Source organism: Ovis aries, chromosome 13 (assembly GCF_016772045.2).
Source record: "Ovis aries strain OAR_USU_Benz2616 breed Rambouillet chromosome 13, ARS-UI_Ramb_v3.0, whole genome shotgun sequence".
Taxonomy (NCBI): domain Eukaryota; kingdom Metazoa; phylum Chordata; class Mammalia; order Artiodactyla; family Bovidae; genus Ovis; species Ovis aries.
In genome coordinates, this window is record NC_056066.1 from 38,002,716 (window position 1) to 38,021,746 (window position 19,031).

Here is a 19,031-nt window from a genome sequence, read left to right on the forward strand (position 1 = left end):
ATATAGAAAACTATAATACACTGGTGAAAGAAATCAAAGAGGACACTAATAGATGGAGAAATATACCCAGTTCATGGATCGGAAGAATCAATATAGTGAAAACGAGTATACTACCCAAAGCAATCTATAGATTCAATGCAAACCCTATCAAGCTACCAACGGTATTTTTCACAGAGCTAGAACAAATGATTTCACAATTTGTATGGAAATACAAAAAACCTCGAACAGCCAGAGCAATCTTGAGAAAGAAGAATGGAACTGGAGGAATCAACCTGCCTGACTTCAGGCTCTACTACAAAGCCACAGTCATCAAGACAGTATGGTACTGGCACAAAGACAGAAATATAGATCAATGGAACAAAACAGAAGGCCCAGAGATAAATCCACACACCTATGGACACTTTATCTTTGACAAAGGAGACAAGAATATACAATGGATTAAAGACAATCTCTTTAACAAGTGGTGCTGGGAAAACTGGTCAACCACTTGTAAAAGAATGAAACTAGAACACTCTCTAACACCATACACAAAAATAAACTCAAAATAGATTAAAGATCTAAATGTAAGACCAGAAACTATAAAACTCCTAGAGGAGAACATAGGCAAAACACTCTCTGACATAAATCACAGCAGGATCCTCTATGACCCACCTCCAAGAGTAATGGAAATAAAAGCAAAAATAAACAAATGGGACCTAATTAAAATTAGAAGCTTCTGCACAACAAAGGAAACTATAAGCAAGGTGGAAAAACAGCCTTCGGAATGGGAGAAAATAATAGCAAATGAAGCAACTGACAAAGAACTAATCTCAAAAATATACAAGCAACTGCTGCAGCTCAATTCCAGAAAAATAAACGACCCAATCAAAAAATGGGACAAAGAACTAAATAGACATTTCTCCAAAGAATACAGATGGCTAACAAACACATGAAAAGATGCTCAACATCACTCATTATCAGAGAAATGGAAATAATAACCACAGTGAGGTACCATTTCACGCCAGTTAGAATGGCTGCGATCCAAAAGTCTACAAGCAATAAATGCTGGAGAGGGTGTGGAGAAAAGGGAACCCTCTTACACTGTTAGTGGGAATGCAAACTAGTACAGCCACTATGGAGAACAGTGTGGAGATTCCTTAAAAAACTGGAAATAGAACTGCCTTATGACCCAGCAATCTCACTGCTGGGCATACACATCGCGGAAACCAGAATTGAAAGAGACACGTGTACCCCAATGTTCATTGCAGCACTGTTTACAATAGCCAGGACATGGAAGCAACCTAGATGCCCATCAGCAGACAAATGGATAAGAAAGCTGTGGTACATATACACAATGGAGTATTTACTCAGCCATTAAAAAGAATACATTTGAATCAGTTCTAATGAGGTGGATGAAACTGGAACCTATTATACAGAGTGAAGTAAGCCAGAAAGGAAAACACCAATACAGTATGCTAACGCATATATATGGAATTTAGAAGGATGGTAACGTTAACCCCGGAGCAGGCAATGGCACCTCACTCCAGTACCCTTGCCTGGAAAATCCCATGGGCAGAGGAGCCTGGTAGGCTGCAGACCATGGGATCCTGAAGAGTTGGACATGGCTGAGCGACTTCACTTTCACTTTTCACTTTCATGCATTGGAGAAGGAAATGGCAACCCACTCCAGTGTTCTTGCCTGGAGAATCCCAGGGGTGGGGGAGCCTGGTGGGCTACTGTCTATGGGGTCACACAGAGTCGTACACGACTGAAGCGACTTAGCAGCAGCAACGATAACCCTGTATGTGACACAGCAAAAGAGACACAGATGTATAGAACAGTCTTTTGGACTCTGTGGGAGAGGGAGAGGGTAGGATGAGTTGGGAGAATGGCATTGAAAATGCCATGTATAATGGCATGTATAATATCATATAAGAAACAAATCACCAGTCCAGGTTCGAGCAGGATAAAGGATGCTTGGGGCTGGTGCACTGGGATGACCCAGAGGGATTGTATGGGGAGGGAAGTGGGAGGTGGGTTCAGATGGGGAATAGCTGTACACCCATGGTGGATTCATGTTGATGTATGGCAAAACCAATACAATATTGTAAAGTAATTAGCCTCCAATTAAAATGAATAAATTTAAATTAAAAAAAAAAAAGAATGCTTTCAGTGTACCCAGACTTTGGCATCTTTTCCTTCATAGAAAAGCACTAAATTCATTAACTTGATGTCTGGTTTTCCTTAATAGTAATTTTTTGATGTTCTGATATCTGTTTTGTAAAACTCCAATATATCTTGGGTCCCCTGCCCTTCAAAGCAGTCCTTCAGAGCTAACTGAGAGGCAAGGCTTCCTAGGCTTGAAGTCCTCTGAAAACCTGCCTAATAAAATAGAATTCTCAGTTTTGGGGTTGTGTGTGTGTGTGTGTGTGTATATATATATATGTACATATGTATTTTTTAGTGGATTCTAATTTCTTGGTGAACTACTAGTCCTAGTGTAGAGCAGAAAGGGATGTGGAGAGAGTGTTCAAGTCAGACCAGGGACTTTCCTTAGGGCAGGGGCTGAAATGAATTCACTGTGAATGAGGCAGCCTCCGGGCAAGAGAAGGGAAGGGATTCACCGTCAGGGAGCTGACAAAGAATTTTAGGAAATGCTTGTCTCTCCTTGGCTTTCCAGGCCATGTGAACATTTTCTTGGTCTTCTAGATGACAAAACTTCAGAAAGCAAATCTAGGGGAAGTAAGGAAAACTGAGAGTGTCTTGGCGGAAACACCCTCCACAGTGAAGGGGGGCGGGTGTGCTCCTCAGCTCCCCAGTGGGCATGTCCCAGATGGCACCAGTACCTCCCTGACCTCAGTCAGAAGCCTGAACAAAGACTCAGAGAGCTGCAGACCAAAAAGAAAAAGATGCTACCAACTGCTGTTTTAGTAAACAACGGAATGCTGCCTGCCATGAAGCCATCAACCTCTGCAGGCACTCTGAGGGAAACTAAGGATGGAGAAAAACAGTATGCTGACCCTAGATACTTCAGATGCATCTCAAAGGAATTGTGTAAGAGAGCCCAGATTCTTTTATCTTCCCATAGTAAAAAAGTTCTAAATTCATAAAGCTGTCTGTTCCTTTGTGATCAGCAGTAACCTTTCGATGTTCAACCACTCTGTTTTCTTTTCAGCAAACTCCTACATATCCTGCTCCTCCCATAACCCTTTGAAACAGTTCCTCAGAGGTGCGAGGCTGTCTCCTAGGTATAAGACCACCAAATAAAACACAATTCTCAACTTTTAGGTTGTCATTCTTGACATTTTGCTTTTTTAGTGGACACTACGAGGGGCTGAATCCCAAGCTATGGTCTAACGGTGAGGCTCCTGTCGCCCAGAAGACGGATGAGATTGCCCATAAACGCGCGGACTGCGACAGAGGAACAGGATCTAGGGATAGCGGTGCGGTGTGCTAGTTGGGGACATGGGCTCGGAACCCAGGGCTGCCTTCTTTGACAGTAAGATCGCGGGAAGATGCCTCGCCTTCTCAGTGTCAGTCCCCACCGTGGGTTTAAGTGAATTAAACGGAGCTGGTCGACATCACGCCTGCGCGGCTCATGGACCCCTCCCCACCCGCCCCGACACAGCCTTGCTTTCCCCGCAAGCAAGCGTGGCCCGGAAACCGTTGTACGCTCCGCCGCGCACCCCAGAAACTAAACGGAGATTCCCCGGGCACATCACTTCCGCAAGCTGAGGGGGGGTGCCCGGCACCGGAGGCAGGAGTCACTGCTGGGGTCACTGGGGAGTGTAGTCTTTAAGGCTGAGGCGTTAGCGAAGGACTCACGGAAAGGAGAGACATTTCACCCGGGGTCCTCTGTAAAAGAGGGGGCGGGGCGGAAATCTAGGCGCTACAGTGGCCATTCTTCCCTGGGCAGTTAACGGAGAAGCTGCTCCCTCAGAGGCCTCTGGGCGCGCCGAGCATCCTGGGGGATGTAGTCCCGGCGCTTGTCCGAGGATTCTGGGTAGTGTAGTCCTGGTGCTGGGCTGAGGATTCTGGGTAGTGTAGTCCTGGCGTCCTGGCCCAGCTGGTGGCTGGAGTGACCCCCTGTTCCTCGCGGGTGAGTGCGGCGCCCGTGGGGCTCTAAGGTGCAGCCGTGCCCTTCCCTGAGCGGAAAGGTAGGTCCTGAAAGTCTGGGCTGTTGGCTGCACCTGAGGCTGGGGACTGTGCGGGTGCCGGGCAGAGGAGGCGACGGCGGGACGCGCTGTCGCGATTCAGGCCGTGCCCTCCCGGATGTCATATTTGGGATGTGAGCGCGCATCTCCGATGGACGTGGGCGAAGCTTAGCCGCGATGCCCGGTGGTGGCGGATGCCGGAATCCAGCCACGTCCCGGGGCTCCTGTGGGTGAGGACACGTTAGGCCTTGGCCGAAAGAGCAGTGATGATGGAGGGGGAGTCCCTCTACCCCAAAGTCCCTGGGGGCCAGAGGGTTGAGTAAGTTGGCATGGGGCCCTGATGTTTCCCAGGTGCTGGGATGAGGGCCAGCCCGCCGCCAAGAGTTTTGGTGGGTGGTTTGCCGTGGGCAGCATGTGCCTGGGATGGGCTGGGTATGGAACGGGCCACTTTGGCAGCGATCTTGGGTGTGTTTTTGACCGGTTGCCCCTGGATTCAGGCCTTGGAGGAAGAGGTTTCTGAGGCTCACTGGGCTGGATTCTCAAAGGTCCAGGAAACCTGCGTTGACCACAGCAGTCACCGATGTGCACGGCTCCGGTGTTTCCGGACTGCGGGATTTTGAATTCCATTTTAAAGTTTTATTAGGGAGAGATTTTAGACAGAAATAAATAGAACTCTACAGACCCACATCCAGATGTAACCCTTGTCACCTGGAGAGCAATCTTGATTCATCTCAAAATGACACACTGAGAAGCCTTACAACCCACAGAGGTTCCCTGTCCCTGCCCTACTTGAAGAGCCTAGCTTCGGCTGCCAGCTTTCATCCAGACTCTGTGACTTTGTAATGGTGTCACCTTGGATAAGGGACTGACTTCACTGTGCTTCAGTTTTCTCATCTGTAAAATAAAGGTTATAAATCGTACTCCATTGGGTTGCGAGGCTAGAATGAAGTAAGACGGTTCTGTGCCTGGAACCATCTCTGATGTGTACAGTCCTAAGTGCCCAGTGAGTACGAACTTTGCTTAGGAAGGTCAGAGGCAAGAGTGGGTCAGCTCAGGCCTGGTGTCGGCAGCATTACTGGGGCAGGCTGTGTTCTCAGCGAGCTGCCCGCAGCCTTTTCTTCTGTGACAGGTCCATTCCTGATGCCTTTAAGGAAAAGGAAAGTCTAAGGGCGTGAGTTTCCAGTGACTCTCCTGAACCTTACTGCTCTTGTGCTGCCCAGAGAGGAAGCCTGGTGGGTGAGGAGAGGGCTCCTGACAGCCCGGACTCACGTGGGGACTGCTCGCCTTCCGTGTGCTGAACCAAAGGTGGGTTTCCTTCGCTCAGCCTGGACATCTTGTGCCCAGCACGCCCCGCCCGAGGATCAGAGCCCAGCTGGTTTCCCCAGGGGACATGGTCTGTGGTAGGGGTGGCTGCTGTCCCAGGCCCTCTTGTTCAGACCCTGTGTCCTCCTTGACGACAGCCCCCTCCCCCCCATCCCTGTGGTTTGTTCAGGCCTGTGCACTCTCAGGCTTGTCTGTTGTGAAGGCCTCGGCCTTCTGTTCTGGTTCCATCCAGCGAGGCCCTCACTGCCTGTGTCCCCGTCCTGTCATCTCACCTGCAGTTAGCTCAGGAGGCAGCTCTAACATTAGAGCTTCCTGTAAAGTACCCACAGGGTGATCACTATACTCAAGAGAATTAATAGTTGTTTCGGTCAGAGCAGCTCTGTTCAGAGGCAGGAGAGGAGAGGTGTGTGGCCGGGGAGGAATTCCGGGGGACAGTGTCCCTGTCTCTGGCCCTCCCCCCGTTTCTGCCCTTGCTGACCTCAGTGAACACCCGCAGCTGGGCCTCTTTGTTCTTTCCAGGCTCACCTGCCCTGTTCTCTCAGCAGCATGTGTGCTGTGCCCTGGACTCCTCTCCTTCTGGTCTCCACTCCTGCTCCGCCCTCACTCTTGTCTCTTCTCCACCTTCTTGTCCCTCTCCACACCTGCCTCTTGAACTGGGCACCTGAGGTCCACATAGTGAACGTGCCACTCAGCCTGCTAGAAAGAGACCTTCCTAATCGTCTGCTTCTGTCCCAACTCCAAAGTCAGGATGCTGGGGTTCAAATCTCAGTTTTACCATGTCTAGCTGTGTGGCCCTGAGCTTGTTATTTCACCTCCCTGAGCCTTCCTTTCCTCATCTGCCAGATGGGAATCATCAGGATGATGTCCACCTCCCGGGAATGTTGGAGGAGATAACCCTAGCAATGCAGTTACAGTGCGGGGCACATAAAGGCTAAGTAATTGTTAGAATTGCTTTGAAGGCCTCCAACTTCTCCAAGTCTCCTCCTCAGTCTCCTCTCCGACTCTCAACCTGGTCAGACCTTGCTTTACAGCTGCATAGAAGCATATTCCGTTGTCTGCTTGTGTTTCCCCAAGCATCTCTGTTTCTCTGTCGACTGGTAATGAGCTGGGATGCTCTCCCCCTGCAGAGCACCCTGCACATCCCCGGCAGTGTTCCCAGGCTCCCTGTTGATGATGGGACCCTGGGGCTCAAGACTCCAGGGCTTAGGCTGTGTCATGACTGTCTGACCCTCCCACTGGACCAGGAGGTGGTTGTTAGAGGGTAGGGTACCTCGTTTGCTCCTCTTGAGCCATTGATACAGTTCCTGTCATTGGGTTAGACTAAGCAGGTGAAGACACCAGCGTCATCTTTGCTAGGCCCCACACCCTCTCCACATGGTATCGGGCCTCTGCTTCTGTTTGGTCCCTCTAGCAGGGGTGCTGACATTCTTAACCTGGTGCCTTGGGCCCTCCGAGAGCATACAGACTTAAGCCTGTGACTGGCGCTGCATCACTTGTCGCACATTTGTGAGTGAAAGCAGGGATGAGGTCAGCCTGAAGGAGCACCCAGTGTTTGATGAAATAATTTGAGCCACAAAATAATGGTAATATTCTAATATAACCCCTAGGATAAGCTATGAATCCACACTGAAGTAAATAAGAAGGGACAACTCTTAGATTTCCCTGGTGATACAGTTCCTAAGAATCTGGCTGCCAGTCAAGGGGTCATGGGTTCAATCCCTGGTCTGGGAAGATTCCACATGCCTTGGAGCAACTGAGCCTGTGCTCCATGACCACTGAAGCCACCGCAGTGAGAAGCCTGTCCACTGCCACGAAGAGTTGTCCCCGCTTGCCACAACTGGAGAAAGCCTGCGTGCAGCAACGAAGACCCAGCACAGCCAACAATAAATAGATTAATTTAAAAAAGAGAGAAGGGACAACTCTTGCTTACAGAATTCCAGCTAATGAATTTCGAAGGAAAGAAGGAGGTAGCACATTGTCATTTGGTCAACACTGCAGTAATAATGGTTGAAGACAGGTCCCACAAAATGATGCTAAAATTATTTGGTAAAAGGTTGAAGAGAAACAGGATATTTGTATAATCTCAAAGTATCTCTCCTAAGTTGTATATTAAATATAAAGGCAAAATGAGTGTCTTGTAATGAAGAAACCCAGCAGACACTGTCTTAACCAAGTGATCAAGACCAAGGTTAACATCATCAGTAGTGAAACATAGCAATATCATGACCTCCTATCAAGGGGTATGAAAAGGACACGTGACTTCCGAGACAATCTAGCGAAAAGTGAACTAGGTTCATTCTAATCATTTTCTTCTCAAATCTGATAAATCACGCTTGAGGGCTGTTCTTCAAAAATGTCATTCATGAAAGAAGGAACGTCACAGATTGGAGGAGATTAAAGATATATGACAGCTAAATGCAGTGAGAGAACCTCAGTTGAATCCTGGACCAGAAGAAGGGGGACATTAGTAGAAAAAACCTGTTGAAATGTGGTTATGAGCTGTTGTTTAGATAATAGAAATAATAATCAATGTTAATCTGGTTTTGATCATTGTATAGTTTTCTCAGATGTTAACGTTAGAGAAAACTGAATTAAGATTACATGGGAATTGATATTTTTGCAACTTCTAAGTCTAAAATTCGAAATGAAAAGTTCTATGGATTCATTAGTCTTACAGTGAATTGGATGTTGGATGAGTTCTGTTAAAGAATACTTCAGCATGTATAAATGCAATCATGTTTTTTCTCCTTGGTCCAGTTCATTAATACAGTATATTACAGTAATGAATTCCCTCAGTTCAGCCAGTCTTACATTTCTGGGCACTCTGTCTTGGCGAAATTTTTTTAAAAAATATTTGTTTATTTATTTATTTGGCTCCGCTGGGTCTTAGTTGTGGCATATGGGGTCTAGTTCTTTGACCAAGGATCGAACCCAGGCCCCCTGCATTGGGAATACGAAGTCTTAGCCACCTGACCACCCGGGATGTCCCTGAAATATATCTTATTGCTTTGAATGGTATTCTTTTTGCCATGCATTTAAAGTCATAAAATACATATAACATAAGACTTACCATCTTAACTGTTCTAAGTCTATAGTTCAGTATCGTTAAGGACATTCATATTGTTGTGCAGCCATTCACACTGTCCATTTCCAGAACTTTTCAGAATGAAACTCTGTCCCCATTAAACAATAACTCAGTTTCCCCTTCCTCCTAGCTCCTGTCAACCATCATTCTACTTTGTCTATATGGATTACTCTAGGTACCTCATATAAGTGGAATTATATATTTGTCCTTTTGTATCTGGTTTGTTTCCCTTAGCATAGTATCTTTAATGTTCATCCATGTTGTAGCATGTGTCAGAATTTCTTCCCTAAGACTTAATAATATTCCACCATATATACACACACACACACACACACGCACGCGCACACACACACCACTCTTTGTTTATCCATTTGTCTGTTGACAGACACTTGGATCACGTCTACATTTTGGCTATTGTGAATAATGCTGCTCACATGAGTGTACAAATATCTGTTCAAGTCCCAGCTTCCAATTCTTTGGGGGAAATACCCAGAAGAGGAATTGGTAGGTCATATGGTAATGTGTATTTTTATTTTGAGGAACTGCTGTGCTGTTCTCCAGTGTGTGTGCAGCATTGTACGTTCCCACCTGCAGTGCACATGAGTTGGATGATGATTTTGAAAAGTCTCATGGAAGTCTGGTATATTTTTTGTCTAGAGTCACTTAGGAGTTTTCTTGTTATTCTTCAGAGCCTGATAGATTTTCCCAGATAGTTGTTTCCAACTTCAACAACCTTGAAGTTGTTGGCTGTGTGTCAGCTTCTCCCTGGTACTTTGTAGGCCCTTCATATTTTGATTCAGGTCATCTTTTTTTTCCCCAATTTTTACTGTGGTATAGTTGATTTACAATATTGTGTTAATTTCAGGTGTACAGAAAAGTAATTCAGTTATACATACACATATGTTCATTCTTTTTCAGATTCTTTTCTCATATAGGTTATTACAGAGTATTGAGTAGGGTTCTCTGTCCTATATAGTAGGGTCTAGTTGGTTACCTGTCTATATACTTTATATATTATATATTGTAGTGTGTGTATGTTAATCCCAAATCCTAATTTATTCCTAATTTATTCCTCCCCCCACCACACACACACATTTCCCCTTTGGTAACCGTATGTTTTGTTTTTTAAGTGTGTGAGTCTGTTTCTGTTTTATAAATAAGTTCATTTATATCATTTTAAAACCTTAGGTTCCAGGTATGAGTGATATATTTGTTTGTTTGACTTCACTTAGTATGATAATCTCTAGGTCCATCCACGTTGCTGAAAATGACATTATTTCATTCTTTTTACGGCTGAGTAATAGTCCATTGTACAAAGATGTACTACATTTGAAGACAGTTTTATCTGCTCATGGCTGGGCTGGGTCTTCACTGCTGCTTGGCTGTCCTCTGGTTGCGGCAGGTGGGGGCTGCTCTCCAGTGGGGGTGCACGGGCTTCTCCTTGAGGAGGCTTCTCCTGTGGCAGAGCACGGGCTGTGAGCGCAGGTTCAGTAGTTGTGGCACACGGGTTTAGTCGCTCCAAGGCATGTGGGATCTTCCCAGATCAGGGATGGAACTCGTGTCTCCTGTAGTCACAGGACTCCTTGCCACCGGATCTCGTGTGAATACAGGTGGGTTCCTTACCACTGAGCCGCCAGGGAAGGCCTGTACCACATCTTCTTTATCCATTCCTCTGCTGAGGGACATTTAGGTTGCTTCCATGTCTTGGCTGTAATAAATAGTGCTACAGTGAACACTGGCTGTATCTTTTCGAATTACGATGTTCTCTGGATATGTGCCCAGGAGTGGGACTGCTGGATCATATGGTAGTTCTATTTTTAGTTTTTTAAAGCACCTCCATACTGTTCTCTAGAGGGTCTGTTACCAGTTTTACATTCCCATCAACAGTGTGGGAGGGGTCCCTTTTCTCTACATCCTCTCCCGTATTTATCGTTTGTGGACTTTTTGAGGATGGCCATTCTGACTGGTGTGAATTGTACTTGTGATTTGGATTTCTCTAACAAAAGGTCTGTCTAGTCAAGGCTATGGTTTTTCCAGTAGTCAGGTATGGATGTGAGAGTTGGACTGTGAAGAAAGCTGAGCGCCGTAGAATTGATGCTTTTGAACTGTGGTGTTGGAGAGGACTCTTGAAAGTCCTCTGGACTGCAGGGAGATCCAACCAGTCCATCCTAAAGGAGATCAGTCCTGGGTGTTCATTGGAAGGACTGATGCTAAGGCTGAAACTCCAATACTTTGGCCACCTCATGCGAAGAGCTGACTCATTGGAAAAGACCCTGATGCTGGGAGGGATTGGGGACAGGAGGAGAAGGGGATGACAGAGGATGAGATGGCTGGATGGCATCACCGACTCGATGGACATGAGTTTGGGTGAACTCTGGGAGTTGGTGATGGACAGGGAGGCCTGGCGTGCTGCAGTTTATGGGGTCGCAAAGAGTTGGACACGACTGAGTGACTGAACTGAACTGACCAATTAGCGATGTTGAGCCTCTCTTCATGTGTCTCTTGGCCATCTGTACATCTTCTTTGGAGTATATGGCTGAAACTTGAAGACATTACGCTGAATGAAATAAGCCAGACACAAAAGGACAGACACTGTATGATTTCACATATTTGTGATACCTAGAATAGCCAAATGCATGGAGACAGAAAGTAAAATGAGGATTGGTTACCAGGGTTTGTGAGAAAGGGCATTATGGTTAATAGTCACAGAGTTTCAACGTGACATGATGAACCAGTTCTGAAGATGGATATTGGTGGTGGTTGTACCACATTAAGTGCGAGCATGCTTAATGTACTGAAATGTACACTTCAAATGGTAAAAATAGTAAAATGCTTATGTATATTTTACAATCATTTAAAACCCACAAGCCGCTCCTACGCTCAACCTGTTCTGCATTTCTCCCACTTTGTACCTTTTATTTCTCCCAAATGGTCCTACGTCCCAGGATTCAGGCTTCCTCTCCTCCTTGGCTCAGGTGTCCTCTTCTCTGCTTCCCATACACCTCATCGGGAACACCTGGCACATTTCTCTTCCCTAGACTCTGTGCTTCCTTCAAGACCAAGTTCCTGGGCCTCTTGTGAAAACCTCTCCTGATGTCCCTATTCCAGGGTGCTTTCCACTTTGAAACAGTGTTGCGATAAAGGCAGTGAAGTTGGGCAGGGTGTGAGAATGGCATGTGAGATGAATCCATGGACTCAATGCCAGGGACTTCCACCCTGAGTACCACAGTGTGGGACAGGACGTTTAGTGGACTGTTACCCACAGTTGAAAAAGCGGAGATGCTAGCTGATGGCTGGGATGGGCTCCAAACCAGGGCAGTAGGGTTCAAATTTGTGCTTTTCACCATTCCCTGCTGGTGCCTCTCAGGGAAGGAGGGCCGGAGGGGCTGTGGGATTGGGGGAAGGACTGAGCTGTGTTTGGTCTCTGCCATAACTGAATTGTGTGAACCTCAGTCATTCGGGTGCTTCAACACTAATACAATGGTTCAGACAATTCTTTTAAATTCTTTAAACTCAAAAGTCTGTTGCTTTCCCTCAAATAAAGTTAAAGTTCCTGAAAGTTACAGACTCCTATTTCTGTATGTATTCTCCAAATCAGCCCACCTAGGACCTTGAACGTGCTGACAGGTGCCACTGCCAGATGGGGATTGGGCTTTAAAGATCTCGCAATACAGAGCACCAGGGTCAAAGGCAGGATCTAGATCTCTCACCTGCCTCCCCCGGGCAGCCTCCCCCTTGCCCCTTACCCTGAAGCCTGGGCAGGGCTGGCTCCCGGGTGAACAGGGCTGTTTTGTGTTATAGGCACACATGGCATTCAGAGATGTGGCTGTGGATTTCACCCAGGATGAGTGGGTGCTGCTGAGCCCTGCTCAGCGGTCCCTGTACCGGGAGGTGATGCTGGAGAACTACAGCAACCTGGTCTCACTGGGTAAGCCTGCATGTCTCAGGACCCGGGTCCTGGCTGCTGGCAACTTGGAGCAGCCCTCCTGGTTTCTGGCCTTACCTTTGGGTTGGACTCCAAAGCAGAGACACTTTGTAAACGTGTACAGGTGTGTATGCATGTGTGTGATACTCTGCATTTCTAGCCTTTTCCCGCAGGCTCTCTGGTAAGCATGGCATCTCTTCCTAGTCAGTATCTTCTTGTAAACGAGGGAGGTGTTCTCTCACAGCATGAGGTCGGGTCAGTGAACTCCCATCCTGGCTTCCCTTCCCTGGCGGGGAGCTCACCACTCTCAGATCTTCCCCACCACCTTTAGAAATCCTCGCCCCTGGTGTGGCTCTGAGTGCAGGATAACCTGCGACCATCTTGTTCTCTTTTCCTCTGAGCAGGCATTCCGTTTTCTAAACCAAAACTCATCACCCAGCTGGAGCAAGGGAAGGAGAGCTGGAGAGAAGAGAGGAAATGCTCGCCCGTCAGCTGCCTGGGTGAGTGGGGACACTGGGTGGTTCAGAGGGCTGGGGCTGGGGAGGTCTTTCTGCTGGCCCCCTGGCCGCTCACCGGGTGCACTGCCCCCTTCCAGACCTGCAGCCGCACTCGAGCTTCCCGGTGTCTCGTCTCCCTGCACTGGGTTTGCCGTCTCTGCCTCACTTAGTTCTCTCCCACGTACATAGTCTGGTGGCTCTTGTTACTATATTTTTAAAAGGATATTTTCCCTGGATTAGAATTTTAGATTGGCTTATTTTTTCACCACTTTAAAGATACTGTTCCCCTGTTCAGGCCTCCCATTGTTTCTGATAAGAAATCAGCTGTCATTTCCACAGTTATTGCTTTGTGTTTTTTTGTTACTTTTTAAACCTCTGGCTACTTTCAGAGTTTTCTGTATGTTTGGTGTTCAGCTGTTTGACTGCGATGTCACTGAGGAAGTGAGCTGCTTTTCTTTGAAGTTTTCCTGTCATAGCGTGTGCTCAGATTTTTGAATCTATAAATTTATGGTTAGAGCCACATTGGGGAGATTTTTGGACATTATTCTTTTGTTCCCTTCTGTTTCCTTCTGTTTGGAATGATAGTTACATGTGTATTAGTCCTTTTTACATGGTCCCCAGTTTACTGAGCCTTTTTTTAAATAACTTTCCATTTTTATAACTTTTTGGAATGATAGTTACATGTGTATTAGTCCTTTTTACATTGTCCTACAGTTTAGTGAGCCTGTCTGTACTTTTTTTTTTATAACTTTCCATTTTTGTAATGATGCTTCCTAATTGTTCATTAATGAAGGGCAGATTTTCCTTTACCTTCTTTAACAGAAAAGCAGATACTTAGAAGATACATTTTTAAGTGAAAAATTGCAAAACAATGTTTATTACATAGTTGGGTTTGTGTGAAAGACTGTATCAACATGTATATGTGAACAGAGCCATCTGCATTATTATTGACTGTGATCGGTGGTTAGCTTGGTGGGTAGAGAATTGGGAAGAGTAGAGTTTCTGGGAAGTTTTTTGACTTGGCATTCTTTTTAAATGATAGAGGAATAGATAACTGTAGGGAATTGTGTGTTTTTTAGCTTTTAAAATACTGTTGACAGTTTCATAATAAAGAGAAGTATATGTTTTCTTTTTCTGTAAGAGATTTTCTATTTCTGTTTTATCAAACTTGAAAGCTTAGTCAATTTTGTTTTAAAATCAAGGGAAATAGCATATATAATAGAAATCATTATATTTTTCAAGTTGTTTATATCCTTGTTTTTGGTCTGCTAAGAGTCATAGCACATTACTTAGTAGATTACTCGCCAATGTCATTGTAATTTATATCAAATCCCCCATTTATTTCTTAGTTTTTGCTATATATTTCACTTCAGTGTACTGTTAGGCATGTAAAGGTTCATGACAATTTTATCTCATTAATGAAGTTTTTAATGTTAAAATTCTTTTGTTCCACATTATATTCCTTAAACTTTCATTTTTTTTTCTGAAAAAACATTTTTAAATTTTATATTGAAGTATAGCTGATTAACAATGTTGTGATAGTTTCAGGTGGACAGCGAAGGGACCCAGCCATACATGTGCATGTATCCATTCTCCCCCAAACTCCCCTTCCATCCAGGCTGTCACATAACATGAGCAGTGTTCCCTGTGCTGTAGAGTAGGTCCTTGTCAGTCATCCATGTTAAATATAGTCGTGTGTTACGTATCAATCCTATTATTTCTTCTTAGTCTTAGCAAGTCTCTGCTGTGTTGTGGCTCTTTGTTTTCTAGAGTTTTGGTATGGTATTTAATGTGATTTGGGGTGTCATGTAGCTGCTATTGCATTTTCTGCCAAACCAACTGTTATCTTTTAATAGAGACTTTGGCCCTTTCACATTTACTGGAACAGCTGATGGATCTCATGGGACTTACTTAGGGGCAGGCTGTAGGGCAGGTACAGAGGCACTTAGGGAAGAGCTCAAGGTAGAAGAAGCAGCATCTCTTTTAGCTCAGGCTGCTGAAACACAGCACCAGAATTCATGGCAGAAGCAAAAGGTTTTACTGTGTTTCTGGAGGCTCGCAGTTCTTGGTTGGCGGAGGTGTTGGCAGTTTACACAGGAGGTCTCCCTCCTGGACTATGAATGGCCACCTCCTCACTCTGTCCTCACCCGGCCTTTCTGAGGCTGCACATCCTGGCTTTCCTCCTACAGGGAGGTCACCAGACATATTGATTAGAGCCTTATGACTTCCTTTAACCTTAATCACCTCTTTAAAGGCCCTGTCTCAGAATACAGTAGCATTCTGTACTGATGGAATAATTCTAGAATGTAGATGTACACACAGTTGGTTTTCAAAAGTTCAGTGCATCAGTGAAGGCAAGTGTTCAGGCAGATGCGGTGAGGTCTGGACTTGGTTCCTCAGACTGTGTGATCCTGCATTCCCGCCAGCTGAATAGAACCAGCGGTGCTGAAGCAAGGTGTTCAGTGTTGACATCTCCTTATGAGAGGTACTATAAGAAGAAAACTTTTATATTGATTCCTGGTGCCATTTTTATTTAGGTTAATTATGGAAATTAACAAGACTCAAACTGATCCATGGCACCAGTCATTGGGGGGCCTAGACCGTGGGTGTGTTGTCTACTGCTGAAAGCCTCCTGAAGTGAAAGTGAAAGAAAGTGTTAGTCACTCGGTTGTGTCCAACTCTTTGGCGACCCCATGGACTATAGTCTGCCGGGTTCCTCTGTCCATGGAAATTCTCTAGACGAGAATGCTAGAGTGGGTTGCCATTTCTTCCTCCAGGGGCTCTTCCCGACCCAGGGGTCAAACCTGTGTATCCTGCATTGGCAGGCAGCTTCTTCGCTGTCTGAGCCACCAGGGAAGCCCTGGCTTGTGGGAATTCTGGTCCAGAGTAGTCCTCTAATAAGTATTTGTCAGCAATGACACCCCACTCCAGTACTCTTGCCTGGAAAATCCCATGGACAGAGGAGCCTGGAAGGCGGCAGTCTATGGGGTCGCTGAGGTTTGGACACGACTGAGCGACTTCACTTTCACTTTCATGCATTGGAGAAGGAAATGGCAACCCACTCCAGTGTTCTTGCCTGGAGAATCCCGGGGATGGGGAGCCTAGAGGGCTGCCGTCTCTGGGGTCGCACAGAGTCAGACATGACTGAAGTGACTTAGCAGCATTGGGACCCTCCAGGTTCAGGTGTCTCACACGTGGTATCTTTAGCCACTCCGCTGTGTTGCCTCCTACACCAGGGTCTTCCAAGCTCAGGGGCAGCTCTGTTCTTCCACCCCATCCTCTCAGGGAGACAGGGAAAGACAGACACGTTTCCATGTGGGTCCTCTGGTTAGAGCTCTCTTGGTCACAGACAATCCCTTTGGACCCTGTTTGTGTCACTGGGTGGTTGTGCGTTAGGAGGTCGTTGTAGTAGGTCCTCTGCAGGAAGTCTTGCTGGGTGGCCCTGAAGATGTAAACATTTTGAAGAACAAGGAATGGAGTCTTAACCATCGGGCGAGGCAGAACTGCTTTGGCGGTTCCACGTCTCAGTTCTGACTCAGACTCTTCTCTCTGCCACAGAACCAAAGCCAGAACTCCACCTCTGTCCTTCCTGCCCTCCGGATCTCTGCAGTCAGAAATTCCACATGCAGCAGGTGCTGTGTAGTCCCCCACCCTGGATCTTCACGTGCCTGTATGCCGAGGATCCCATCCAGCCAGGAGACCTGCGCCTGGAGGACCAGCAGCAGCAGGCCGCTGGTGGTAGTGCCTGGATCGAGGAAGTGGAAGGGCAGGAGAGGGAAGGTGCCCTGCCTTTGTTTGGAAAGACAGAGAAAAGTACTGTAGAAGTATTCCCCAGGCCACCCCAGAGGCAGCCAGTCTTCTCTGGGGGTGGGGTCCCAGGTATGGAGATAGAGGCCGGACCGGCACAAATGGGGACCCCTGAGGAAACAGACAGGCTGTTGAAGAGGATCGAAGTCCTGGGGTTTGGGACTGTCAACTGTGGAGAGTGTGGACTGGGTTTCAGCAAGATGACGAACCTGCTCAGTCACCAGAGGATCCACTCCGGCGAGAAGCCCTACGTGTGTGGGGTGTGTGGGAAGGGCTTCAGCCTGAAGAAGAGCCTGGCCAGACACCAGAAGGCGCACTCAGGGGAGAAGCCCCTCGTGTGCGGGGAGTGTGGGCGGGGCTTTAACCGGAAGTCGACGCTCATCATACATGAGAGGACACATTCGGGCGAGAAGCCGTACATGTGCGGTGAGTGCGGGCGAGGCTTCAGCCAGAAGTCCAACCTCATCATCCACCAGAGGACACACTCTGGGGAGAAGCCCTACGTGTGCCAGGAGTGCGGGAAAGGATTCAGCCAGAAGTCAGCCGTCGTCAGGCACCGGAGGACACACCTGGAGGAGAAGACCATCGTGTGCGGTGACTGCGGGCTGGGCTTCAGCGACAGGTCCAACCTCATCTCACACCAGAGGACGCACTCAGGGGAGAAGCCGTACGCCTGCAAAGAGTGTGGGCGCTGCTTCCGGCAGAGGTCCACACTCGTCAACCACCAGAGGACACACTCGAAGGAGAAGCCCTACGTGTGTGGCGTGTGCGGACACAGATTCAGCCAGAATTCAACCCTTATCTCGCACAGGCGCACACACACCGGGGAGAAGCCTTACGTGTGTGGGGTATGTGGGCGGGGCTTCAGTCTCAAGTCCCATCTCAACAGGCACCAGAACACGCACTCCGGGCACAAGCCCATCGTGTGCAAGGACTGTGGGCGTGTCTTCAGCCAGCAGTCCAACCTCATCCGACACCAGAGAACGCACTCGGGGGAGAAGCCCCTGGTGTGTGCGGAGTGCGGGCGAGGGTTCAGCCAGAAGTCGAACCTCGTGGCACACCAGAGGACACACTCCGGGGAGAAGCCGTACGTGTGCAGGGAGTGTGGGCGGGGCTTCCGCCACCAGTCAGGCCTCATCCGGCACAGACGCACACACACAAGGGAACAGCCGTACAACTGCCGCCTGTGCGGGCGAGGCTTTGGCAACAAGTCCGCCCTGCTCATGCACAAGTGGTCACACTTGGAAGAGAACTCCTGTCTATGCCCAGAGTGCGGCCAAGGCTTTCCCCACAAGTCACACCTCATCCTGCACCAGATGACTCACCAGGGGAGGACGCCGCACGTGTGCAAGGCGTGCGGGCAAGGCTTCAGCCAGAAGTGCCACCTCAGCAGACACAGGAGGAATGTGTGCCCACCACAGACCACCGTTTCAGTCTGACCCCGAGGCCCCGCCAGAGCATCCTCCTGACCCCCTCACCCGCTCAAGAGCGCAGACTAAATCAAAACATTTTACACTCTTCTTGAAACACATTCCCTAAGCGGTCAAAAAGACGTTTGAACTCAGTTTACTTCCTCTACCCCAAGTCGTCGTGTTTGGGGCCTTTTGCTCTAATAAAACTCTGCTGCTTTACAAATCTGTGGCCTCAACTGTGTCTCTCATTCACCCACCTATAAAGGTAAGGAATCAGGGGTGGTACAGAAATCTCGAGCTTCTGAGGCCATGGTTCCGCGGTAATTCAGTCCTTTGGATGACATAAGAACTGAGTCAGTCTGATTCTTGGACAGTCTGGTCCTTTGTAGAGGGAGAGGATCCTGGAACTGTGTTCAGGGGATTTGGGCAAGGGAGGGGTTCTTCCAGGAAACATGACCTCCCCTAAGCTGCTCACTCTCACCTGGAGGCCCACCCCACTCTCCCCCAGCTCCTGTGGCAGCCCCCTACTGGCTTGTCTCCTCCTCGCTCTCAGATGTCTCCACTTCTGCCTTTGCTGAGTCAAATCAGCGGTTAGGACCACTGCTACTGCTTAGAGTTAGGGTAAACACACCACGAATAATTGTGAGTCAGCTGGTTAACCTAGAAGAAATGAACAAACATCTAAACACTTAAATCATGTATAAGCAGGAAATCTGAACAGACCAGCATGAAGAAGGAGATTGAGTTAGGAATCAAAAACCTTCCAAAAAAGCCTGAAATCAGATGGCCTTATTGGCAACTTCTAGCATTTAAAGGATTAACACCCATTCTCAAAATCTTACCAAAAAA

The 19,031-nt window shown here is 47.4% G+C and overlaps 1 protein-coding gene across 9 annotated transcripts; it reads left to right on the forward strand.

Annotated features, from left to right (window-relative positions):
- Nucleotides 1–4,019: 4,019 nt before the first annotated feature.
- ZNF133 (zinc finger protein 133) lies at nucleotides 4,020–18,405 on the forward strand. 9 transcript variants are annotated; one of them, XM_004014289.6, is made up of 5 exons: nucleotides 4,020–4,136; nucleotides 5,263–5,438; nucleotides 12,343–12,469; nucleotides 12,871–12,966; nucleotides 16,522–18,405. In XM_004014289.6, the coding sequence occupies exons 3-5, from the start codon at nucleotides 12,349–12,351 to the stop codon at nucleotides 18,207–18,209; spliced, it is 1,905 nt and encodes a 634-aa protein (XP_004014338.2). In that variant the 5' UTR covers nucleotides 4,020–4,136; nucleotides 5,263–5,438; nucleotides 12,343–12,348; the 3' UTR covers nucleotides 18,210–18,405. The 9 variants fall into 9 exon arrangements, with proteins under 9 accessions (XP_004014338.2, XP_012043910.2, XP_012043908.2 ...); XM_012188520.5 differs by having other exon boundaries at nucleotides 4,020–4,078; XM_042230668.2 differs by lacking the exon at nucleotides 4,020–4,136 and adding an exon at nucleotides 4,270–4,452.
- The last annotated feature ends 626 nt before the right edge of the window (nucleotides 18,406–19,031 follow it).